Here is a 25,885-nt window from a genome sequence, read left to right as displayed (position 1 = left end):
CTTTCCCTTTAAAAGCAGGCCCAAAGCTTTACCTTCTAGTTTCATTCCGGCTCTGTAAAGACGTTGGAGTTATGTTGGAAAGGGCCTTTAATTTCTTTACATTAGACTAACAAAAACACAAGTGGTGTTTTAAATTGAGGATATTGTTTACATAGCAGAGGTGGAGCTTGGCGTTGTGCGTTGGTACATGCCACTGCCTACATGCAGGGGAGAACCAATCTGAAGCAAGGTTTCATTTCAGACCTTCCTGAGCGAGTTTGTTAAAGGCGTTTTGATTTGACGGTATTTATTTTCTGGTTGGCTTCCTTCATCAGCCCCCTTCAACAGATTAGGAAATGAAATAGCTGTTCAGAAATCAAGGGTTGGCTGTTCTGGTGCCTGTGAGTGTGCTCCTTATCTCTGGCTGCTCACATAGCTTAGTTTCTAAATACTGGGAAGATAGGAGTGATCTCTCGGCAGCACGTATTTATGCCTTCTGCGGCTGGCCGTTGCTCTAAACGCTTGTACCTGTTTCAGAATGGGAAAGTTGTGTTGGTGCTTTTATTTTACTGCTCCTTAAATGGCAAAGTATATTTGGCAGTTAAATCTCGCAAAGCGGTAGCCTAGTGGTGCCTGTCCGGTCTGGGTTTATCCCACTTTATTGTAGCGGGTCTTGTTTTCTTTAAACAGGTGTTTATTCTCACACCCCCCCCCCACTCCCCCAAGATTCAGGCATTCCAGGTTGACTGACTTCTCCCTAACCCATCAGTATCAGTTTGTGTATTGTTATGGTTTGAACCCCTTGCCCCTCTTGTGTAACATGTGAAGATCGCTGAATCATATTTGCACAGAGAAGGAATCAAATTTAGTTGAAAACACTTTTGTAATTATTTAGGTGCCGCTTAAAATGATGAACTAGATTGATTCCATTTCTTTTACTTGTCGGTGTGGTCTGTTGAGCAAATGAGATTTTAAATTAATGCTCCAAGTCACTAAAAAGCCCAGTCTTGCTAAACAGGAATAATTTCAAGCTCTGGCTTGAATTTAGTGAACATGAAAGTAGTATCAAGTTTTAAAAGGGTTATTTGGGGTTTTTTTTTGTTGTTGGTTGGCTCTTTTCTTTGGCCCAAGGTGTTCTGGCAAAAGTGGTGGTGTTGGGAGATGTCATGTGTGGATTCTTCTGGCTTCATTTTTTTTTTCTTAACGGTGTTTATTATGTATCTACAATTGTCAGATTAATTTTTTAGTATGTGCTTCTTCTGCCTCTGTTTCCTACACAATTTAAAAGAAATCTCTGCACAGGGTAATAGCATTTCAGGATATCCAAATGAATCTTCTGAAGGTTTTAGCATCTGCTTTTTAGGGACTTTGGGAACCTCTTGTTGCCCCGCTGGTCTCAGTCTGAATTTGCAGAGACCACGGACAAATGCAGTCATGTGGTGCAATTATGTCTTTTCCTCTTTGTTCACTGTGGAATTGGAGCAAAACTTCAAAATAACTGTTACTTCCAAAATCTGTGTAAAACTACTTAAAAAGGAAATGGCTTGCAAGGTTTTGTGTGCATGCTTCTGTCAGGGGTTGCATTTGGAATATATACTTCCTGATGATGGCATGGAAACAAAATAGTTTTATCATTCTTGGCATAAAGCATGCTGAGCTTTCTGTCCTGAATGTCGTGGCTGGTACTGCCCTGTACTGATTCAAGAGGCAAAATTTATAAAGAAGTTATGAAAAAGAGCATTCTGTAATCTTTGGAGTGCCAAATATATTTCTCGTAATCAAGTTTGAGTGTCCGGTGAGCTGATTTACTTGGATGTATTTGGCTGTGTGGTAATGTTAACTGTTTTACTGATATTGCCCCCTCCAACCCAGGAAGGTACCCTATAACCCTCCCTCAAGCTTTATACATTACTTGGTGTTTTATTATTAAAACAAGTATTAGGTTGTGGCTTAAATTGTCCGTTCTCAACACTTGGTGTGCATCTGGGCAGCTTTTTGTGGCACAGATCTTACATGGCAGCATGTGGCACTTTTTATTCCCACTGCTCTGATGACGAGATCAGCCTTGCCAGGACTTTGGGCATCTCGGTTCACTCAGCTGGCTAAGGGAATAGCCAAACCCATCAGCACGAGCTAGTTCTGCCTGCGTTCTGAGCTGCGTGGGTAAGAGGCCGCATACCTGTGTTGGTGTGGCCCTCTGCCCCTCCTGGGTGCATTGGCTGGGAATAGTCTGGCAGCTGAAGTGGCAGTGTGGCTTCTGTGTCTGTCTGGGTTTTACGTGGCTGGCTGGGAGAGTGGAGTAAGCGCGGGGTGGTTTGTGCCTACTGATGCAGACCTCCCCAGCAGTTCATGGTTCCCTGTAAGTCTACTCGAGTAGGTTCTGTGTATGATTCTGCTCCAGTCCGTGTAAACTCTACTTTGCATACTTCACCCCTGCATTGTTGTGGTTGGCTTTATAGTTAGATAAGGATTTTTTGCATTTAACTCCCAGAAATAAGGGGTGGGGGGAGAGAAAAAAAAGAAAAACCACACACATCTGTTCTTGACTGAGACATCTGAGTGTGTGTGTGGGTGTATTTTTTTAGATTGTTAGGTGTAGATAGTATGGGATCCTTCCTGAACAGACGGATGACTGTTTCGATCCTTTTGGTTTAAGGAATTAGGGCAGTCTTATGCTATGTAGTACTGGTTCTTCAAGGAAACTATTTCCAGAGAGACTGTACTCAAACCTACCAGTTTGCAGTTTGCTAAACAAGTACTTTGCAACTGAAGTACCAGTTGCCTAAGTTCCTGTGCATGATTACAACCAAATCCTCCGTGATCTTGAGTTACGAGGGCCTGAATTTTATTTTTGTTTTAATAAAAATAATTGGGTGAATTGGGCAGAGACACTCGTCATAGGGTGCCGCACAAACGGGTGGCATACATGTGAATATTGCAGGCTTTCAGGAGTAAAATACTGATAGGCAGCAAGTAATTTTACTGCAGTTATTTTTACTACAGCTCTCCCCATCTTGGAGAGTGGTCGCTGAAGTTACTAGGTCCGAGCTTAACAGAATTGATGTTGGTTTGTAAGTTGAGCTTAAATATATTTAAGGAATGTTTAATATACCTGTGAGTATTGATGCTTTTTTATAAGGTACATCCAGAACAGATGAATCTGTTTTTAAAACTTAAATTTCTGTCAGGTGCTGTCCAACAAACATGTGGCTCCAGACCATTTGTTACAGATTTGCAAGCGTATTGGCCCCATACTGGATAAGGAGATACCACCCAGCATTTCGAGAGTGAATTCCTTACTTGGTGCAGGGAGACAGTCATTGTTACGCACAGCAAAAGGTATGGTTTCTTTATTATTTGAAATGGGTATGATACATTTGCATATGGGGAAGATCTCCACAAAGAGCTTTCACCAAAATCACCCCCCCTCCCCCTTCTGTATTGTGTTTAATCAACCAAAACACCAACCATCTGTGTGTATTAATGGTATAACTAACTGTCTATCGGTTGTTGTGAAGAGAAGATTTCTGAGTTGCATCACAAGAGTTTTGTTGCTGTGAGTGCTGAGGCTGCCGAATGTGGCCAGTTTTCGGCGTTACTGCAATATAGTGAATCATCAGGGCGCAGGCTGTGACTTCTCTGACATCTCTAACGCTCCCAGTAGTATATTGGGTTTGAATGCCGTAGCTCTCGTACGCCGAGTGCAAATGTGAGTCAGTAACACCAGTTTTCTGAAAGTTTTATTGGTTAATGCAAATGGCGTCAAAATTAGTACTTGTGAATTCCGTACATATGCAGGAAGAAGGTCCTTGCCTGTATCTTAAAGGGCATGGTTGGCAGTGCATAAGCACGTGCTTGATTCGATAGAGTTGAATTTGGCTTCAGACTTACCTCTTGGATGTTTCTGGAAGTGAGGTGTTCATGTGTTTGTACGTAGTTCTGCTGGGCAGCTAGATGCTGTGATGTGGGACTGGTTTATGGGATGCCGGTGTGTCTTCAGTTAGCTGTCCTAGCTGCTTTAAAGGATACACGCTGACTGACAGCGACTGTTCTAGCCTGAAAATCAGGATTGCAATCAGGATTGCAGTTATTTTAGCACGAGTATGTCAAAATAACTGTCAGTGTGTGATTTCTTTTTTTAGAATTGCCAGGTTGGAATTAGTTTCAAGAGGTCATCCAGTTAAATCATTTCAAACTAATATTCAATAAATATTTATAATATTGATTGATAAATATCCAGGAAAGGTTAAAAATCTTAAAATGCTTTGGACTGAGAATGAGTAGGAAAATCTGAGTAGGAAAATCTCAGTTGAAAAGTTAACTTTATGTTATGTGAACTGCAGGGGGGGCATCGTCACTGAGGAGTAATTTCAAAGTTTGGTGGTTGGCTGTGTTGGGTTTTTTTTTTTCCTCCTGTTACCTGTTAAATGGATTGTTCTCTCCTCTGATGCCACACTGTTCATGGGGAGTTGTGGTTTGTTTTTTTAGTTGTTTCAATACTGCATTTGAGACTGCCTATAGGTACGTTCTCTGGCATGTTTAGCGTGTACTTATGACCAACTGCCACCAATTGGTTTTAAAGATTGCAGGAACACTGTGTGGAAGGGCTCTGCGTTTGCTGCTCTTCATAGAGGGAGACCTCCTGAAATGCCTGTGAACTATGGCACACCACCAAATCTCGGTAAGCTTTTTTCAACGCCCATGGCTGCCGCTGCACGCGTACGATTTGTGTCTTGGTGCTGGCCTTGCTGCGGTGCTGAAAATTGCACCTTGGAGTCTGATCTGGAGGCTTACCTGGAGAACTTCCTATGACTTCACTGGAGTTACGGATTGGGTACAAAGACTGCTCATAGCACTAGTGAGACAGTAGCCCCTAGGTGACATGTTTTTCTTTTAGAAAGCCCCTCTATTAAGTAGATAAGCCTACAGAAAATGCAAATCCTTCCTTTAGACAGAAGGACTCTTGTATGATTTAAGGTATAGAAAGCCATGGGAAGATAAAAGATAACATTTTGTACTTCTCATTAAGAGACTGAATTTTGATTGGAGCAAGTTTTAAAATACTGTCTTGGTTTTATACACGGAAAAATTGCAAGTATAAAAAAACTTGTCTTTATGAAATCTGAAAGTCACTTCTAGTCAGTCCTTAAGTAATAGATTAATGGAAGTTAAATGAAATCATGGTTTAGAATAGAGCCGTTGTAAACATCAGTATGTTCATTCTTTGATTTCTTTGTGTTCCAGTGGAAGTACATCGAGCAAAACAATTAACTGGATATGCAAAGTTCACTACTTCGTTTCCAGGAAGTATGTATCAGCATGTCAAGATGCACAGACGGATTCTTGGCCACCTTTCTTCCGTATATTGTGTTGCATTCGATAGGACTGGACATCGAATATTTACTGTGAGTTGATGAAATAGATCCAAATGTGAATCTAGCTCTAGATGGATGCAAGGAAAAGAACTTGGAAATGCACATTATGCTAGAGCTTTTGGAGGTGGGGATCCGTAGTGTTAAAATGGAGCTGATTAGCTCCACTGTTGTGCTCAAGTAGAATGATTCGATGTAATTAAAGGTTGGAAGCGTGTAGGAAATTGTTGTACTTAACGTGTGGTCTGTTGTTGACGTGGATGTAGGAACTTTATTCAGTGAAGTGGCTGGATGTTAGGCATGTTTCATGTACCTTATGAGGTGTCAGAGGAGAGATTGCTTTCGCAGAACAGCACTTTCATTGGCTTGGGCATTACTGGAAGGAGTCCCCTCAAACTCAGGCCAGGTTTTTTGCATTATATGATGTAGATCTGTGGTGATTTTGGTGTAATCCTGAACCATGAGTGGAAGTTTTGTTTTTTTCAGTGTCGGTCATATGACTTTATTTCTTTCAATTTAAGTAGTGTACGTAGTTTTAAATAGAAGTGTAATTTCCCAAGCTGCGAAAAAAGTTAGGTTCTTTAAAGGAAACCTAAAACTTTTATCCTGAATGTCTTTGAAAACCCTTGCTAAGCGTAACAAATTTCTTCCTAGGGCTCGGATGACTGTTTGGTGAAGATTTGGTCGACTCATAACGGCAGGCTACTTGCCACGTTACGAGGACATTCAGCAGAGATTTCTGATATGGCTGTCAATTATGAAAACACTATGATTGCAGCTGGAAGCTGTGATAAAATGATCAGGGTGTGGTGTTTGAGAACTTGCGCACCGGTTGCGGTCCTCCACGGACACACAGGGTCCATTACCTCATTACAGGTATGTTTTATGAAGTGTGTGCACGTACGTATTCAGGCACGAATGATGTAGGTGGATTGTAAGAAGCAGACAGTCCACAGAAGTCAAAGATAAGTTTCACTTGACAGTGTGGCATGGGAAGTTTGAAGGTATTTTTAATCAAATGGTAGAAAACAATTTATTTGAGGGGGAAAAAAAAAAAAAAGTGCTGTTGCACCTGATTTGAACAGTTAGTCTTTAAATTGGGTTTACATTAGATTTAGACTGATGGGATATACCCTGAGATGAGCTAGCTATCATATTGGTTAGAAATAACCAGTTTCCGTGGTTGCTTACTGAAACTGAGGAACGTAGTTATGTGAACGTTCTGTACCAGGAGAGCCTTCTGTCTTTGTGTTGTAACTCCTTCAAAAGGAAGATTAGTACCTCATTTTCTGTCTGTGGAGCAAAGTACCTTGTGGTTGCTGTTACTAAGTTAAGAAGTGACTTGCCAAGCGTACATCTCGCTTTTTCATGTCCGAATGCAAGGAGCTCGTGTTCTGTTTCCCATGAAGGCTGACGTGTGAATGGCAAATAACTTTCACTGTGGTTTTCGCATGACTGAAGTTATTTCTGTGTGACTACCTGTGGGAATATTAAAATCTGTACATTTAAATATTGTTGTAAAACATTAGTCAAAACCACAGGAGAAACCTACTTATTAAAAAAAAAAAAGTTCTGTCTCCCTGAAATTCTCTTTAGCTGAAGATAATGTCAGGATTCCTTCACTTAAAGATCACTACCTGTAATATTTAAGCTGTTGGAACCAAAGAAAATTTCTGGGAAATACCATGTCCTCTTATTGTCTGTTACTGGAGTCGTGCTGTGCTCGTTTATGGGGGCGAGCGTTGTGGTCCAGTATGCGATACTTACCACTCCTGCGTTACGGGTGTTTGTCTCAGTCTCAAAAAGATACGTTATTGCAAAAGTGTGAAGGTGTTCAGTGTAATATGCTGTGTATTTAAATTTGAAGGCATTGTGATGGTTTATGAGCTGTTAGTAGTCTCGGATTCAGTCTTGTTTTGGTCTTTGTAATTCGTGATTTAACAGATAAACTATTAGCTTCTTATCCAGATTTGCTGTGTTTTCCATTGAGAAAAACAGGCTTATGCTGCGGGGTGAGGAGTGGCTCCCTGCCAGCTTGTCAAGTCCAGTATAAAAAGGAATTTTGCAGTTTTCTCAAAAACGCTGACTCCAAGAGTAGTCTTGATATTTGCAGAGTTTGTGGCATTCATTGCATTTTCTTTCATTTCTCCGTTTTTTTTAACGGCAAGCACTTATCCACAGTGTTTCTTTTATTGTAGTATGGTAGATTTTTTTTTTTTTGTGTAAGCGTTCCTAGTAATATTACCATTGTGATATATACAATTTGTATGGCTGTTTCCAGTGATGGCAGTAGTAATTGAACAATTTGATCAGCTTGTGTTCTTTAAAGCGTTCGGAAGGGTAGCTCTGTGCATAGTGATAAACCCATGCCTTAAAGAAGTATGTGTGAGGACTTCCTATAAATTCATATGCAATGCTGGGTTACACATGCTTGGGCTGTCTCATAACTGATGCTCTGCTTAATTATAGATTTTAAAAAGTAAGCCTGTCTGGTGAAACTTCCTTCCATTTTTTTTCAGTCTGCTCTGCTCACTGCTTCATTCATTGACAAAATTTTTGGTGAAAGATTGTGGTTAGTTAAGAATTCAAAACCAAATCGTTGAACAAATTGGCCTTTATGTAATGCAATAATTGAAACCACAGGCTTATTATAAAGTATAGGAGATGTTGTATAAACATTAAAAATTAGTTAACAACTGTTGTAGCAGTTTTAATTGAAAAATCTAAAGGAAATCAAGGTTTTACATTAACACTTTTAGAAAGTCATAAACAGTTTTTAAATATCTCTTTGTATGTGTCCAATTTTAATTTCTTCTCTTTAGTTTAGTCCAATGGTGAAGGGTTCCATGCGATACATGGTCTCTACTGGTGCAGATGGAACTGTTTGCTTTTGGCAATGGGATACAGACTCCATGAAATTCAAGTATGTAAATGGGTTGCTGATTAACTGTGTGCCATGCTATGCTTAATTAAAATAAGTGGAGTGCTTTAAAAAGCAGAATATTATTTTGCTTTCAAATTCACATTTGTGATCTTAATGTAGTAGAATTACAGCAAAAACTATCCATCAGTTTCATCTGAAGAATCTTTTAGGGCTGTAGGAGGAAAGTGTTTAAACTGTATCCTTAATTGTTCTCCTTCTAAAATTAATTTAGAGGAGTGTACGAGATGCAAACATTGTTTAAATTAGTTTAAACATGGACTTAATTTGGTTTAAGTATTGGTAGGTCTCAAAGCAGTATTCTTAGGATTCAAATCTCTGTCCTGTGTATCGTACAAACATGAGATATATCCTTATAATGAAGATCTCAGCATCTCCTTTGATAAACAGAAAAGCAGTAGAATAATGAGTAGAAACCTGTAATGTTTTTAAGTGGCACAGTTTGCTGGTTTTCTACTTAATGTAGTTATTTGTAGCCCCTTTCTGTGAGACAGTGGCCTTGGCAACCGAGGAGTGCACACATGACTTGCAAAACAGGAAACCAGTCCTTTAAACCACCGTGTGCATGGTGTTGCAAAAGTTATTTACTTCTGTAAAAATGTATGATTTTGCTCAGCATTCTGCAATTAGGGCGTTTGCTAGGCCTTGTCTCATGTACCCCCTTGGTAGTGTGCAGTGTGAGTCTGAACGAGTATAACCTACCCGGGAAGTCCTGAAGGTTAGAGGGGGCAAATCATACTTACCAACATTCTTTGGCATGGCATGTTATCCCTGATAGGTAATAGCATCTTGCAAGAAAAGTCATCAGCTGTGTGGGCTTCAAATACCGTTTGTCTGTGTGTGCACAGTAATTCTGAAAAGTAAACCTTATTGCTCATCCTCCCGCACAAGATTTACAGATGTTCCTGTATGTATTTGAGTACCTGTTATGTAGATGTTTAAAGAAACATACCTTTATGTTTTGAAATGCTGATAAAAGCTAAGTTTTGTGTGCCATGTCCCATTTCAAGCATATTTTCTTTTTAAGTAATCGGCCAGTGAAATTCACCGAGAAACCTAGACCGGGGGTTCAGATGTTGTGCTCTTCCTTCAGTGTAGGTAAGTTGTGTAAAGGTTGAGTTTAGCACTGCAATTTCTCTTCTTTCCTCGTAAGTAGTAGTTACAATACTCTGTGACAGCTTTAAAATGTACAAAACCAGGAGCTGTGTTCTAAGTAATTCTGTATGTATGTGTGTGAGCCTATGATGTGATTAAATAATGTGACTTAACAAACAGGGTAAGACTGTTGAACTAAGTGATGCTATTTTCCTTTTGCTGTTGGTGATTTTACAGGAGTAAAAGGCACCTGATGCTTGTTTGCTTTTTATCCGTCTTTACTGGATTTTTTTGTTTGTTTGTTTGTTGAGTCCCTTAGTATAATGCCAGGGTTTTGCAAAATTAGTTCTCTAAGATAGCACAGCAGTGGAAGTGGTTACTGCCAGTAGTAGGAGCTTCTGATTCTCTGCTAGCTGTGTGCAGGGATAGTCATGAAGATCCCTTCCTTCTTAAGAATCCGCAACTGTTATCTATGAATGTGCTTCACTCCTGATGTGTAGTTGTCTTTCGTTCTGATCACGTGGGTGACTCGCGGGAAGGCTTACTGCTACCAGGGGGCATGAACGTTAGCAGAAACTTGGGAACTTCAGAAATAAAATACAAATCAAAGTGTAGCTTGTTAACGTTGTCAGGATATAGCCCTGAGTTGTGTTTGGGTTTTTTTGAGGTTTTGTTTGTTTGTGGGTTTTTTTGACAACACTTACAGGTGCCAAGAGGCAGGTCTTAGTATTGCTGCCACCACAGCTGCATACTGGTGTACTTATACCAGTTTGCTTACTCTTCTGCCCAGTTTTGAAGCAATTCACATGCCACAAATGAGACACTGGGAGAGCCGTCTAGGTAATTCTGATGATGACTAGCCATGTTTCCCTATAATCGAAGGCTTCTGTGTGCAATTAGTAGTATTGGATGTTTCAGTATTCCCCTAGTTACGTATTTTAAAATCTTTGTAACATGGAGTGTGACTATTTGTTTTTACTGTGGCTAAGAGCTTTCTGGGGCACCTCTTTATGTCAATGGAAGAGCATAAAAAAAAGTCCACTTCAGATTTTTTTTTCTTTTTTTTTAACCTAGGCATCTTAGAAATGTTGGTCATCTGTTTTAACTTCTTATACAGTATCTTAATTATTGCTTGATTTTTACAGGTGGCATGTTTTTAGCAACTGGCAGCACTGACCATGTCATCAGGATGTATTTTTTTGGCTCTGAAACACCAGAGAGGATAGCTGAACTGGAAAGTCACGCTGTAAGTAAGATGGTTCAATCTAATAATTAGTCATGTCAGGCAGTATTGCGGCTGCAGGTTAATGTTGTTAGTGGGTTTGTAGCCGTGTTCTTTTACTGAATATTTTTAGCACTTGTGCAGAATTTCAGCCAGTCATCTCAATGTGACTTGACTGTTTTAAAGGCTGGAATATATCAAGATGATATTTAGAATTCTGTCTTTTTAACTGGATGTCATATGTTTCTCTAATTTTAAAGTGTGTGGTTTGCTCAGTTGCTACCCTCTGATGCAAGTGTGCCTGGCCACCCACATACTGAATGCTGTATACAGGAGGCAGATAGGCTGAGAATGTGGATATCATTACTCAAGTTATTTACTTGACACCTTTGGTGTTAAACCTTTAAATGAGATTGGGTTGCCAGAATTTTACTTCTCTGCATCTTGACCTTTATTCACATCTTCAGTGACTCTGCAAGCTACTTCATATTTCCTAAGTTGGTTTAGTATTGTTTCCCTGTGTGTTTTATGTAGTGTGTGCTGTCTGTCTCTACTTGCTTTCTTCATAGAATCACAGAACGGTTTGGGTTGGAAGGGACCTTACAGACCATCCAGTTCCAACCCCCCTGCCATGGGCAGGGACACCTTCCGCTAGACCAGGTTGCTCAAAGCCTCGTCCAGCCTTGATATAACTGATACCTGTTAGGAAAAGAACTTCTTAGATAAAATGCTCCCTATTTTAAATTTGTCTACCTTAGTCTATTGGACTCTGTCTGCTGATGAATCTGAGGGAAACTTGGCTTATGTTCATGTGCTGAAGGTTGAGTGTTTTTTTTTTTGGCACTTGATGAAAAAGACTCTGTAGTTCTAATATAGAGATTTTAGATTTAGTTGAACCCTTAAAGCTTTTCAAGGCAGCTCTTAAAATACTCATCTTCATTTTATTTGTTTAATATGTTTAATATTGAATCTGATTAACCATTTATGATACATTGGTAAGTCTTGATCAATATGTATCAATATGTAAGTCTTGATCAATATGTATTTTGTAAGTAGAGAAGACTTTCAACTCTGAAGATAAATTGGTCTGAGTGCCATATCTACTTTTCCTGTAGCTTTTATTGTGATAAAAATGAATAATTGTATATTTAAGTTATGTGTAAGTAGGAGTGGGAACAACAGATTCATCTTGATTGTAGTTGGCTTAAGGTATTGGAAATATGTATTCAAGTATGAGTTGATTTGCTGTCAAGTTATTAATGGACAGATTTAATATGTCAATCCTTCATATTTGATTGGGGCATTCTTTTAAAACTTGCATTTTAAGTGTATTAGCAGGTTAGTGAATTCTGGTAAGTGTTTGTTGGACTTGCTTCACCTCACAGTTAAAACTGTTAGAAATTATACAATAACACATTTTTTGTTATTGTTTCAGATTTTACTAAGCTCAGATTTGTCAAAACTGTATTCCCTGTTTGAAAAATATAATTTGTAACGAACGGTATGTTTTCTTACAGGACAAGGTTGACAGCATTCAGTTTTCTAACAACGGTGATAGGTATGTTGAAAGGTGCTCAAATGGGAATAAACGCTATACGATTTTGGAATTAAGAATGTATTCTTGGTCTCACCTGGAGGTTTCCAGTAAGAAAATTACACTTATTTAGCAGTCAGAGGGGAAATCTGGACTAATCCAGCAAAGCATAGTTCAGTTTCAGCTGTCTGCCTCAGCTTTTTGTTAGACTTTGTTAGAAAATCAATGTATTTGGACTGGATGGGTTTTTATTTACCTGGAGGAACAGTACCACTTTTTTCAACATACCCCATGTATTTTTGTCTTCATAAACCTCCTCTTCCCCCTCCTTTCCATTTCAGGAAGTGTCAGATTGAAATAGGAAATGGGAAAATGCAATGCAAGTGGTCTAAAATTAGTTTTAGTCCTTTTTTTTTTCCTAGCCTACTATTTTTTTTTTTAGGAAAGGGATGTAATAGAATGTTACAGCTGATTTGAGTGGGAGAGAAGTGTTGTGTAAATTCCGTTTGTAAAACCTCACCCATACTTTGAGAAGAGGATGGAGTCAAAATTGATCTCTGATTGGCCTACCACTAATGAAGATGTGGGGCTTATCCTTCAGTGTAGACTTGCATCCGCAACTATAAGTTGCAGCGTTATTTTTATTGTTTTTTTTTCTCTTCTTGAAAGCCAGATAACTGTGACTAGAAATGCTAATAATCTATGTTTCGTTCGGAAGTTGTAGTTGTCTTCCTTTAGGGTGTGTTTTTCTGCACTTACACTTGCCTTTGGGACGATCACGTTGCACTGGTCCATCCCTGTTGCCTGTGTGGATTACTTTTCAAGGCAATACTGAAAAAAAAAAAAAGGCAAAACCTCTGTTCTTTTTCTTGGGTACACTTTATGGAAGATGTTTAAGGTTTATAATTATTAAAATGAATTATAGCAAATTAGAGCACAGTCATGTTATACCTAGTGAACGATTTCTGTGGGAGGTATGTCAAGTGCCTTTCTCAGGGTTGTGATTTGTGAACTAGGGTGACTCTCTTCAGATGTCGTAGTGTTTCAGTTCTGCTCTTCAGGGGTTTCCATGCTGCTGCTGCACTGATAGTTCAGCAGTTTGTGAAGCGGAAGCCTGATCTGCCGTGGTTCACACCTTGGTATCTTAAAGTAAACCACTGGTGGTCTTTGCGTTCATGCGCTCTTGTGGGTGGGCATATCTTGGGCTTTGCTGCACTTACCTGTTCTTGCCTCGACTCCAGTATCTGATACTCTGCAATTGCAGATTACTTAAAATACTTCATTAAAGTATTGTGATTGAGAAAGTGAGGGTGAAGTTGTGATTGAGTTTAACTTTGGAACTTGCTTCTCCATTCCATGTCTTTTGATAACTTTACTCAGGCTTTCCAGTTCAGAAAAACTCTTTCCTGTGCTTCTGGAAAGAAGGCTAATGGACAGCTAACTGTGAAGAATTTTCTTGCACCCAAATTGAAAATTCCACTTTGATCAGTTTTTCATTGTAATGTTTTAAGTGGTGGTGGTGTGTAACTCTGAATATACATTAAGGCAGTTTCTTTTGAAGATGAATTAACTATCTTTTAAAACTTCTTCAAGGTTTATAAGTGGCAGTAGAGATGGAACAGCTCGAATCTGGCGTTTCGAGCAAGCAGAATGGAGGAGTATTTTGTTGGATATGTCTGATCGACTGCCAGGGTAGGTGAAATGTTGTCCTTTTCTTAATGTGTTGTCCAAAGTCAGAAAGTTTGAAAAACTCATCAGGCACACTTACTGACAGTCAAACTAGAGCAAGCCTTAGCAATATATGATCAAGTGGTGTGGTCCTTGGCGGGGTTGAATGAGTGTTCTGGTGATGCAATAACTTGCTGAATTTGAGTTTGAGCTTGAATGAATGCATAGGTATTTATACAGCTTTTGAGTGTGCACTGTGCCAAATTAATTACGTGTGATTTGTTAAGGAAAAAGGCTAACAAAGTGCAGTAGATATTCTCCATCTGGATTTCAGTCAGGCACCTGATCTCACAGGAGAAACATTTTTAGATTAGTAAAAATGTAGATGAAAACTAGGAGAGGTCATGGGAGGCAATAGTGGGGTTTCATTGAGAGCTGATCTTACTGACTATTTTCATTGATTCTTTTGTACTTCTAAAAAGTGTATTAATGAAATAACACTGGTGGCACACGGTTTGGACAGTGTCATTACACTGATGAAGATCAGGCTATTACGTGGCACTGGATAAACCTGAGGGTGGATGATGTGCAGTAGTGCAGAACGCTCAGTCAACTTTTGTAGACACTAAGCAGAAATTATTAGTGATTAAGGGAGTGCCAGGGAGAAACACAGATACCAAACCTTGGGTATGCTGCTTGATTGGAGGGTGATTGCAAGCTCTTCCTGTGATTCAGCCATGGGAAAAAAAATGGTTTTATGCAGAAATGAGGAGGTATTCATATTTGAGATTTGACTAGCATCTCTCTTGGTTAATATGTACAATTTCACTAGGCTGTAATTGAGAGTCCTTGTAAGAGAGGCTACTAGTTGACATGGAATTTAGATAATACTGTGGGAAGGTATGTTTCAAAGAAAGGTTGTTCCTTCAGTTGACTGAGGTACTGAGAGGGAGTGTTGCAGTATCCTATAGATGTATTTTGGGGAGAGAAATGAAATAGTTGGAGGTTAATACAAAATGTTCTCTTTAATATATTGATGTTGGGAATATAAAAAAAAACCTTAGTTAACATAGAGGCTAGCTTCTGAAACAGTTAGTTGGAAATCTCTTAATTGTAAAAAGTCCAAATTTTTAAAGGAATTACATTGGGACTATTAATTGTAGAAGAGACGACTTCATGCAAAAATAAAGCCTTTTTCCTTTGCATTTCAAATGTGAAAGAGGTTATGTCCTATGAAGTAAATGTGCTAGAAATCCAGATTTGACTTACTGTTGGTTGCTCCACAAAGAATTAAGTTTATGAAGAAAAGTTTCAAAACAAATTTAGTTCTTAACTTCCTTTTCCTTGTCTGATTATGAACATGGGAAAACAGGTTGTTGTTCTGTATTTTGAGATCAAAATGGGCTAATTAAAAATATCTCATGCCTGTTCGCCTCTTTAAAATAGTGACACATGTTCGGAAGAAGACAAATTTATGAAGCCTAAAGTAACCATGATAGCTTGGAACCAAAATGATAACTATGTCGTTACGGCTGTGAATAATCATCTGCTCAAAGTTTGGAATTCCTGTACAGGGCAGTTGCTTCATGACTTGGTGGTATGTAATTTTTACCTTTTTTGTGAAGTAGATGGTCTTTCCAGGATTGCAGTGACATTTGCATGCTGAGTTCATTATTAGATCTGGTTTGTTTTGAAATCTCTAGATGAATGATAAAGCAAGTGTAGTGGGTTTTTGATTTTTTTTTTTAAACTAAAACTAGCTGCTTCCTCCTGCAGTTGAACAATCCTTTCCCTCACCGCTGCTGTGAACTTGTTTCTCCCATGGGATAAATAAAAGTTTCTGTGCAGTAACATACTTGCACATTGATTACATTACTGTCCTTTGGCTAAAGCTCTGTATTTCTAGAGTTCTTGCTTGAATCTAGAAAATTCTGAAATTCAGAATTACAGAGTCTTTCTGGCTGCCTGGCATTTTGTCCTGCTTATGTGCCACAGATAGTGGTCCAGATAGACAGTGGGATTTGCGAAAGTCCATATCTTTTTGGAGGCAGCTTCTAGGGGTCTAATTTTCCGAAAGTCTGAGTGTGAGGAGAAGATAATTTGGTGTTTTAGGCTCTGCTGTAAATATCCTGTTAATGTGGATTTCTGTCCTCTTGTTTGCACATGATGTGTAACTTTAAATTCTAGGGGCATGCGGATGAAGTATTTGTCTTGGAGACCCACCCTTTTGATTCCAGGATAATGCTGTCTGCAGGTCATGATGGCAACATCTTTATCTGGGACGTGACCAAAGGCACGAAAACAAAGCATTATTTTAACATGGTAAGACCTATTTCAAACTCCATTTTTTCTCAAAACACAACAGTGTGTTCACGTAGTAGTTTACGGAATTGTCACCCACACCCCACCCCGCCCTTCACCTTTTGGAAAACAAAACCCAAAAAAACCTAAACCAGTACTAATCAGGACTTCTTGGTCTGTGAGGTGTTAATAGTCGACACCAGGTCTTTCCGCTTTTTGTTACTAAAGGTCTTCTTGCACCTTATTCATAGTTACTGTTTTCCGTAATTGAGATCAGGTGCCATCTAAAAATCCGAAAGGTCCTGGTTTAGACTGTCGTTTCAAGAGTCTTACAGACAAATGTTTGTGTTCTCAGCCATCTATAAAATGACGGTAGTGTTGCCATAGACATCAGTGGGTTGGCGCAGTTCTTCTCCAGAGCTCCCGTAATGTGCGCTCCATTTGACAGCATGTGGGTAACGCTTCAGAATGGGTTATTTTCTCTGAGACTTGACTTATGATTCAATGTTCATATTAATTTTCTCTTTTTTTCTGGTTATAGTCAATAGTGATTTTTTTTTTTAATTTAGCTTTAATGTAAAAGTTGTTTAACAAAATCTGTATGTATTGGTAATTTGCTTTTGCGTAGTATATTGGCAGCTAAAAAGCCTCAAAAAGCTGCTGCTGTGTTTGGGTTTTTTTGGTTGTTTTTTTCCTTTTGTCCCCTTAACGTTAAGTTTCTATACTCTTCAGTGCATCTTTTAAACGTATGATTTGCGACATAAATTCACATGTCAGACTGAAATAATGAGATTATTTGTGCTTTAATGGAGCTATTTGAGATGCATGACTGCTTTCGACAGAGTAATTAATTTTTGGTGCTGCATTATTTTTTGCTCAAAAAAAATTGGTCAAATAGTCTTGACTACTTTTTTCCCCCCCCCCTTCAATGTAGATTGAAGGCCAAGGACACGGTGCTGTTTTTGACTGTAAATTTTCACCAGATGGGCAGCATTTTGCATGTACAGATTCTCACGGGCATCTACTGATATTTGGTTTTGGCTGTAGCAGGCCTTATGAAAAGGTAAGTTCAGCTTTTTATTAGAACTGTTTGTTCAAGCTTCTAACTGAAATCAGATTAGTTACATTCATTCCTCTAAACATCAACTGTAAAGAAGAGTTTTCTATGGGTATGGGATCTAAATATAACGGGTTCCTTGATGGCTGTGAGATCTCCTGTACGTGTGCTCCTGGCACCGCAGAAGCAATCAGTGTCTTAACATTACCTTGGGAGTTGCTCCTGCGAACTTTTCTGGAATACATTTTCATCTTCCAGCAAGCTAATTTGCATGGTAATTGTTCAGCCTCAAAATTACTTTTATTTCTAATTTCTGAAGCTATTTTAATATTTAAAGGTTGGAATGTATCACAGAGTTTATTGTACCACTACCCAATTAAAAAAAAAAGCAGGCTGTTTGTATGTTAATAATAGTTTGCTGCTTTATTTCAGTTAATATAACTTGCAGTTCTTTAGGCCTTTCCTTATTCAAACTCAGATTTACTGTAGAAGCTTGATTTAAAATAAGCAACAGTAAATGTTTATCCAACACTGTAGATTTTGAAATGTTAGGAAAATGTGCATGGGATAAATGTTTCACTTTTTTTGAATCTTATCAGCCTGTTTCCTTTTTGTTTTGATAAATACATGTACTTCTGTGTTTTTTGAAATAGCTCCCAAAAGTGCAGTTCTGGCCTATGCTTTTCTTCACTTCCTTCTCAATTTTTTTTGAAGTTGCAGTGATAATTCCATGTTCATAATTTTAAAAAAAGTGTTGTGGGGTTTTTTTTTCTTGCTTTACGTGCTTAGCTGAAATTGAAACTAATTCTCTTCATCTTGCTCATCATTGCTAGGAGCAAAAAATCTGACTGTGATCTAATACTTGTGTAACTGTTTTTCTTCATGGATTTAGGAGACTGTTTCTGGGGGGGGGAAATTTCTGGTGGGCATTGGTTAAGAAAGAACTTTATTTGAGAGCTTATGTTGAACTTCAGACAATTCTTTCCTTGCATGGGAACCAAGGAAACCTTTCTTCATTGTGTGTGTGTGTAAAAACAAAGTAGAATGAGATGTAAACGATTCTTTATTTGAAGTGTAAAGCAGTGCTTTTGCTTGAAGTTACGTTATTTTATTGTTTTCTAAAAGCATTTTGTTGCCTGCAGAAGCACTGTCAAAAATAAGAGCACTGCAACTCCCATACAGGTTAAATGTAGCTGTGCATAACTTCTTATAGAGAACTTGCACTTTCTTTTACTTTAAGGTTTTAGATATCTTAGTGTCACTTGTTCTTCTCTGTCTTTCAGCATATTCTTTTTTTCAAATTGGTAACACAGCTTCTTATGTTTCTAGATTCCTGATCAGATGTTCTTCCACACTGACTATCGGCCACTTATTCGAGACTCTAACAACTATGTACTAGATGAACAGACTCAACAGGCTCCTCATCTCATGCCTCCTCCCTTCCTAGTAGATGTGGACGGAAACCCTCATCCGACAAAATACCAGCGATTGGTTCCAGGAAGAGAGAATTGTGCAGATGAACATTTGATTCCTCAGCTTGGATACGTAGCAACAAGTAAGAACAGTATCACTAAAGACCTGCATCCAGAAGTTAGTTACTGTAGTAATTCTGAATGGGAACAGAGTAGATTTTACATGGGTGATTTTGATATGCCTTTGTTTTCTCACAGACTAACTATCATGTATTTGTGTTTGCTAAAGATCCTGAAAGGTCCCACAGGGAACACAATTTTAAACAAGCAAAAAATTTGTTTAGAGGGGTGTCATCTTTTCTGTGGGCACAAACTGGGACAGGGTTGCAGACTCTGTTAATGTCTTATTCAGAATAAGCAACTGGAATAATTTCAGGAATGGTTTTCATTGTGTTTAGTTGTAGAACAGGTTTCGCAGCGATGTGAACAATGAGGTTAAATCATTCGCTACAGTCAGGTAGTTCACTGAACCCATTTGTTTTATTTGTATTACACTTGCAAGGTGATGGAGAAGTGGTTGAGCAAGTTATAGGCCAACAGACAGTTGATCAGGATGAACAGGGCTTGGAGCCCAGCATTCTTGATGGCATGATTAGACAGTTACAACTACAGCAAGATCAGAGAATTGGAGCCGACCAAGAATCTGCTGCAAGTGGCCCACAAAATGGGGAAGGAACACCTAGAAGAGGTTAGTACTTGCTGTTAAATTCTTAGGTAATTCTTCCATCTCAGTGTTTATTACGCTGTGTGAAATATTTTAACAGGCTTTTACTTTAATGTGGTTTTGGGACCAGTATTCCCTTAACAGTGATATCTGGTTAAGACATTTTATTGATTGAAACATTACTACTCCTGTGATTATATTACAAAACAAAGCCTTTCGATTTTCCTTTCAAAGAGCATTAACTGTATTTCTTGTAGAGTGCTACATATTTAATGATATTTGTAGATTACTCAGATTACATTTATAGGAGCTACATTCGTTCTCAAGTTTGCAAAATAAGTATTTTACTATTATTCATACTAGGTTCCCCTTTCCCTTCTGTACAGCTTTAAACCAGACACTCTTCTGATCTGTGTCCTTGTAATTTTAATTATATAAGCTCATCTCCAGGAGGAGTGCTTTGCAGAACCTCGCTAGCCTCAGAGCTCCTTAAATAGTTCAGAAAAACAAGTCTGTACATTCTACTTCCCTTCACTGTATTAAAATAGCAGTAGAAATAACCATTTGAAAAGTGTGCTTGTAATCTCACAGTATTTTCTACAAGACACATAATTTCCTGAAGGTGAGAACTAGTCATATAGCTACAGATGTGTAAAATGCTAGGTTTTTTATCCCATAGTAAGAAGAAACAAGGTTCCAAATCTGTGTGTTCTGGAAAAACGTGGTTTTGTTTGTATGTTTTAGCTTTTAGAAGACCAAGTTTTGACATCCAGTCTCCTCCCAATATTGGTCTGCGACGTAGCGGGCAAGTTGAAGGCGTGCGTCAGATGCATCAGAACGCTCCGCGAAGTCAGATGGCCACTGAGCGAGACCTTCAGGCTTGGAGACGGAGAGTGGTTGTACCAGAAATACCACCGAGCTTACTTAGGTCTGTAGGCAGCTTACTGGGCTGCAGACGCCTCTGGAGAGAACTCACTATGTTTTTGCTAAATCTAGTGCTGTCAGACCTAATCTAAAAGGGGATAGGTGGTACAAATTGATGTATTTCAGTGTTACAGTCAGATGTGCTTAAAAACTTTTAATTCATTAACTTAAAAACTTGTAATGGACTTCAGTGAATTCGACAAAAATAAGTGGAAGTTTCTCTAATTTAATAGAGAATGACTTTTCTGTATTTGAGTATTTTAAATCTTAAATGACAGGTAGGTTACCTATATTCTTGCTTTTTCCAAAATAAAGGGATATAAATTAATTTCATTTACATGAAAAATTTCAGAGAGAGTGTGCCTTTGAGACTGGGGGGGGGTGACGTTCTGTGACCAGAAGCAGCACTGAACACTTGAAATGCTAAAACAGACAGCTGCTCTCAAAAGTAGTATCAGTATAGATCTGTGAAAGGGAAATTAATATTGACAGCTAACTATTTCTTACTAGTGGTACAGCCATGTGTGCTGCCACGTCTCTGAAGTTTTTAAAAATCTTCCCCAGTGTTGGGAGGTACAATGATTGCAAAGGGAAAACTGTAGGTTAAAAATGGGCTTGAAAAAGTTTTACATTCTGATACTTATGAGGAAGGCTTAATATCCGTCATCTTTATCTGGAAATGAGAAGGCATACGTTGTAGGTGTTTGAAGAATAACAACATCTGAAATTAATAGTGTAATGGAATTAGGTGTTAAGGTTTTTTAACAATCCATTCTCTTTAAAGGATCTAACTTTTCAGCATTGTCAAACAGATGTAGAATTAGATTTTCATTACTTTCTTGTAGGAAGCAGAAAGAATATCGAATTGCAAAAGGAGAAGAAGAAAGGAATCTTTATGCAACAGAGAAGAAAAAGTCATTTGAGTCACTGGAAAAGGTACGTAGCAGCTTCTAGGAACATGGGCATTCTGTGCCCAGGGACAAGTCACGGTTTAAAAAAACGAAAGCAGGCATTTCTGAAGGTGTGGTCTTCAGAGCTGCTGATTCAGCATCCACTTATTGCAGGACAAGGTTTGATTTTTATGAATACCTAGAATTATTTTTTTTCTTGCAGTCTTGTCTCCTTCCATCTAAGGTATTTGGTAGTAATTGTTAACGGCAGGCTTGATTTCAGGTCAGTCTGGTTTTACTGCAGTTAAACGTTTGAAAGGCTGTTGTGCAGGTCGGTGCTAAAGCACTGAGGTGTAAATGGAAATGTTCAAGGTCTTGTGTTTGCGGAAGTACAGGCCATGTTGCTGTTCCCTTGTTTTACTTTAGATGGCAAGATTCTGTGTATGGGGCAACTTTTTCAGACTTGCACCATTTTGAATGATTTTTTGCGTTATCTGTTTTTTGGAAGAGATCAGTAAGAAGGAAAATCTGGTTATTATATTGCTTTTATAAGAAAGTGGTCTGATTCGCTGTGTCTTGCAGTACAAAACAATTTAACCCAGGAATTCCACTGCGTGGTCCCCTTAGCTGGGGGGAGTTGAGGATTTCTGGTCCGCTCAGAATTACATGTTGTAGGCTGTTAGGGTCTTGATTCTGGAAATGGATTTATCGGGTAATGCGAATGGATCTGTCACAGTTAAGAGCAATTTCTTAGAACAGCTACTAAATCTTAAATTGGGAACAGCAAATTTAAAACTATTGGCTTACAGGAGAATTATTTCTTGTGGAAAGGAGTTTTGATGTGATCAGGCTGTGATAAGGCTGCTTCATTTTTGACATTCCTCAGTGCTTTTAGCCACCTTTTCACTCCCATGAGTTTGCCATATATACCTGTTATGTAACTTCTTTTTTTCATTTCCTACATACATTAGAGTGACTCTGAGTCTTCATTAATACAATCGAAGCGTAGACTGCATAGACGGAAATATCCCAATTACCGGACACGGAATAACATTGAACAGCTGGAGTCTTCTGATGAGGAAAGAGAGAATTGCTTTGGCTTGATAGAGCAGGTAAGTTCTCTTCTGGGTATTTTGAACTTGAGTTCCTCCGTAAGTGAAGTTTCACGTAAATGTGCCTTTTCTCTCTTGAAAATAACAAGCAAACGCAAAAACCCTCTTTTACCAGGGATTTTCTGTAAGCATCACCGTTGTTAGCGCTTCTCAAACCTAGTTACCTGTTGCTTTACCAGTGGCAGTCTTTCCGGTCATTTTGTAAATGGCTGAACTATTTTTCTGAGAATCTTCTAAACCAAACCCACAGCCCAAGGCACAAAACTGCTGTACAGCACTGAGGTTGGCTTTTAAGATCGATTTTTAGATGTGTTTTGCTGTGAAAACCTTACAGATTTGTGCACACGCCTAAAACCAGAAATTTTGAAGATTCTTGATAAAGCATTGTTACGGCTTCAAAAATTCAGGTTTTCCTTATTTTGGGAATAGGATGGAAGGGGAGTTGACAGGCAGCAGGCAAATTCAAAGCACACAGTGCAAGTAGAATTAAGCACACTGTCCTGTAAATACGATATACACTTAAATATTTTTGGAGAAGTGATGTTAGGGCTGGGTATTGTTGTGTGCTTTAGGTGACCTAATTACAGCATCATGAGTCTGGAATTTGAAGGAATCAAAATTGCCAGCCACTTTGTTCTGATAAATGATGTGGGTCTATTCTTAGACTAGAAAAAAATAGAACTGTCATACGGTAGGGGGATAGAAGTGTTGCTTTGTGAAGAGATCCACCTGCTGTAGCCAATGGGGCTAATAAAATGTGAGTGAGTATACAGTTAATGAGCTCCTGAGGTTAATAGGGTAAACTGAAATCGGTTACAAAGAAGAGCTACTTTCATTTGTATTTTAACAACTCTTTTTACCAGATTTCTTCTTAACTTGATAATATGCAGACATGAATGGAGAATGTGGTATATGCTTCAAACTCTTAAAATAGATGCTGTGAGAAAGTTTTGGATTGAATCTTCATATTTTTAAATTCAGGAAGCCGAGGAAAGTGAAGGCTCCGGCTCATCCGATGAAGAGGAAGAGTGGAGAAGTGACAAGAAAAGCAACAGTAATAGTTCTAGGTAAAAGCAAACAAACAAATCCCAGCTTTTACTGTAATGAGTTTTAACTTGCCAAAATTCAAGTAAAACTTGTATGGAAGTTCTACTGTGCTTGGTGTGTGACAGTATTTTGTAGAGTACTACACTGACACATTGCTTTTGTATTTAGGGTTCCATTTCACCAAAAAGTTTGTCTCCTCATGTACGTTCAAGTCATTTTGCCTTTTTGCTAGATGACAAGGAGAAAAGAGAGTCTGGAAAGTTTTGTGTGATAGCGTGTTTTGTTCTGTTTTGGTTTTGGAGGGGTGGGGATTTTGTTTGTTTTGAGGATTTTTTTTTTTTAAGAATGCAACAATAGTCGGTGTCTTCCTCTTACAAAATGTTTGGTGGAAAAATAAATCTTAATTTTGATAAGGTTATAGTTTTATTTAGAACTGAAGTTAGAGACAACTTTCTAATCACTTTGCTATGGCTTTTCTACATCTTTCTAGGACTCTATAGTAGTAGAACTAAAAAATATAGAGATGGATATATATAAAAAAAAAAGCAAACGCGTTGGTGAGAGATTTGTATAACTGTCTTAAAAGAATTTAAGTGGTGTTTAGCTAGTGTGTTCTTTAGGGAGGGCTCATAACTAGTCCAGAATTTCATTGCACAACTTTCTTGAATAAAATTGCTGATTTTTTTTTTTTTTAATTCACCAGACTTGATTTTTTTAAAAAACATGCCTTGAATTAATGTGTTGCCAGAAAACGATGTTAAACATTAAGTGAAGTAATTGTTACACCAGGTCAAAGTAATTTTGATTCTTTTATAATAGTGCTTTCAATGGCAAGCTCTGTCTGCAGGTACTTGTCTAAGAGAATTTAGTGTTCTGAAATACTGACAGCTTGGTTCTCTGCTTGTATTTTCCCTGACCCCATCCACTGTGGACAGTGATTCCTCAAGTAGGTACTCTGACTGGATTGCTGATGCAGGGATTAACCTACAACCTCCCGTACGGACTTCTCGACGGAAAGCTATCAGATATTGCAGTACCTCAGAAGATGAAGTATTAGCAGAGAAGTCATCTCCTCCAAAGAGAAGAAGAAGAAAAAGAAGAAAAAAGCCCAAACCAAAAAAGCAGGAGGAGGTATACACTCACTCTTCAATAAATTTCTCTCGTAGCTTTTTAGACTTCACTAGAAACTGTTGCAAGTAGTTGTAGCTGCCATTGAACAAGGATATTGGTCTCTTTATATACAGTGTACCCTTAATTAATTTGAGACCAATCAAATTAATTGTCATTTGCTGATTCGTGGGGAAGAATCTGCATTCCAAGCGAAGTAATTTTCATTTTTCAAATAAAAAGTGTTCTCAAATGTGATTGTTAAAATTGTACAGAATATTAGACTAAAGCCCAGTTAAACTGTCTGGCTTTAAGTAATGTATCTTTTTGAAAACCTAGGGGCTATAGTCAATAATTTATAGTGGTCATTTATACTTGAGTTGAATTTTTTTGTAAGTTACAATAATTACACCTTTTTAAGTTACCAAAACTTGAAAGTTAATTTAAATAATTATCTTTAAGTTAGGATAGCTATTATTTGCTGTTTTCTACCATAAAAGAACAAACGGGGTTTTAATGCTCGGGGTAATGTTGGTATATTTTTCTTTCCAGCTTTTCAGTTTCTTCCAAGTATTCTCAAAATGATACTTTTTGAACTGTTTAAATATGGGTGTTTACTGTGTGGTGTCTCTCGTAACTTTTCATCTTCAAGTAGTTTCTTGCAGCTTGATAGATATTTTTTTTTTTTTCCTTCCCCCAATTGGGCACTGAGCCTGCCATCTGAATGATAAGACTTCGTTTCTATTAAGCCTTGCATCACAGTAATTTTGCTCATTCGATTCTTCATATAGGAAAGGAATGCTCAGTACTACTACTGCGCATAGAGTTACAACTTAAGCAATGCCTTGGAGGAACCTTTTGCTAATACATTTTGGAAATGTACATTAGTCTTTTAAAAGCTAAGCTTTTCTCTGACAAATTAAAATGGAATGAGTTGTTTTGATGTCATGTAACGATATGTCCATTATGTCTAATTTTGCATTCTAACAAACGTGAAGGCTAATGCTCCAACACAACCAGCTAACTTGGAGTTGTCCTACGATTGGCATCCTCCCGTGTGGATAACGGACACAGCTCTTCGAAGATCCCCTTTTGTTCCTCAAATGGGCGATGAGGTAGGAATATTGATTAAAATCTTTAATTGCTTGTGTTAACTGACATTATTGTAGCTACTAAATACAGGACAGCACTTACTGATTGTTTTGGGGGTTTTTTGGTGGCTGTTTTTTAGGTAATATATTTCCGACAAGGACATGAAGCTTACATTGAAGCAGTTAGAAGAAATAACATTTATGAACTGAATCCACACAAGGAGCCTTGGAGAAAAGTTGTCCTTAGGGTAGGTCTGCATTGGAGATACTGCGGGTTCAGTACCAGCAGCCTGTGAATGAAGAGTTGTATTGCACTATTTGCAAAACATCCATCTGTGAGGTTTCCCTATTGAAATAATAGGAGAAAGTGTCTTCAGTTCCCAGAGTATCTTCCCACGGGTAACTCTAA

General features: G+C 38.3%; 1 protein-coding gene across 1 annotated transcript in view; it reads left to right on the top strand.

The window, feature by feature from the left end:
* Window positions 1–25,885, top strand: part of BRWD1 (bromodomain and WD repeat domain containing 1) — a 52,624-nt gene that overhangs the window by 327 nt on the left and 26,412 nt on the right. The window contains exons 3-23 of the mRNA XM_010160235.1: window positions 3,168–3,318; window positions 4,562–4,660; window positions 5,224–5,384; window positions 6,006–6,227; window positions 8,174–8,274; window positions 9,320–9,390; window positions 10,533–10,633; window positions 12,127–12,167; window positions 13,737–13,835; window positions 15,258–15,408; window positions 15,999–16,133; window positions 17,047–17,175; window positions 18,499–18,724; window positions 19,144–19,329; window positions 20,050–20,233; window positions 21,075–21,165; window positions 22,091–22,231; window positions 23,213–23,298; window positions 24,214–24,409; window positions 25,384–25,500; window positions 25,617–25,724. Of these exons, the coding sequence (XP_010158537.1) occupies window positions 4,627–4,660; window positions 5,224–5,384; window positions 6,006–6,227; window positions 8,174–8,274; window positions 9,320–9,390; window positions 10,533–10,633; window positions 12,127–12,167; window positions 13,737–13,835; window positions 15,258–15,408; window positions 15,999–16,133; window positions 17,047–17,175; window positions 18,499–18,724; window positions 19,144–19,329; window positions 20,050–20,233; window positions 21,075–21,165; window positions 22,091–22,231; window positions 23,213–23,298; window positions 24,214–24,409; window positions 25,384–25,500; window positions 25,617–25,724 (2,580 nt within the window). The 5' untranslated portion in view covers window positions 3,168–3,318; window positions 4,562–4,626. The remainder of the gene's footprint in view (window positions 1–3,167; window positions 3,319–4,561; window positions 4,661–5,223; window positions 5,385–6,005; window positions 6,228–8,173; window positions 8,275–9,319; window positions 9,391–10,532; window positions 10,634–12,126; window positions 12,168–13,736; window positions 13,836–15,257; window positions 15,409–15,998; window positions 16,134–17,046; window positions 17,176–18,498; window positions 18,725–19,143; window positions 19,330–20,049; window positions 20,234–21,074; window positions 21,166–22,090; window positions 22,232–23,212; window positions 23,299–24,213; window positions 24,410–25,383; window positions 25,501–25,616; window positions 25,725–25,885) is intronic.

The sequence above is a fragment of the Eurypyga helias genome, unplaced genomic scaffold, assembly GCF_000690775.1.
Source record: "Eurypyga helias isolate BGI_N326 unplaced genomic scaffold, ASM69077v1 scaffold12641, whole genome shotgun sequence".
Taxonomy (NCBI): domain Eukaryota; kingdom Metazoa; phylum Chordata; class Aves; order Eurypygiformes; family Eurypygidae; genus Eurypyga; species Eurypyga helias.
This window is presented reverse-complemented; position numbering and strand designations above follow the sequence as displayed.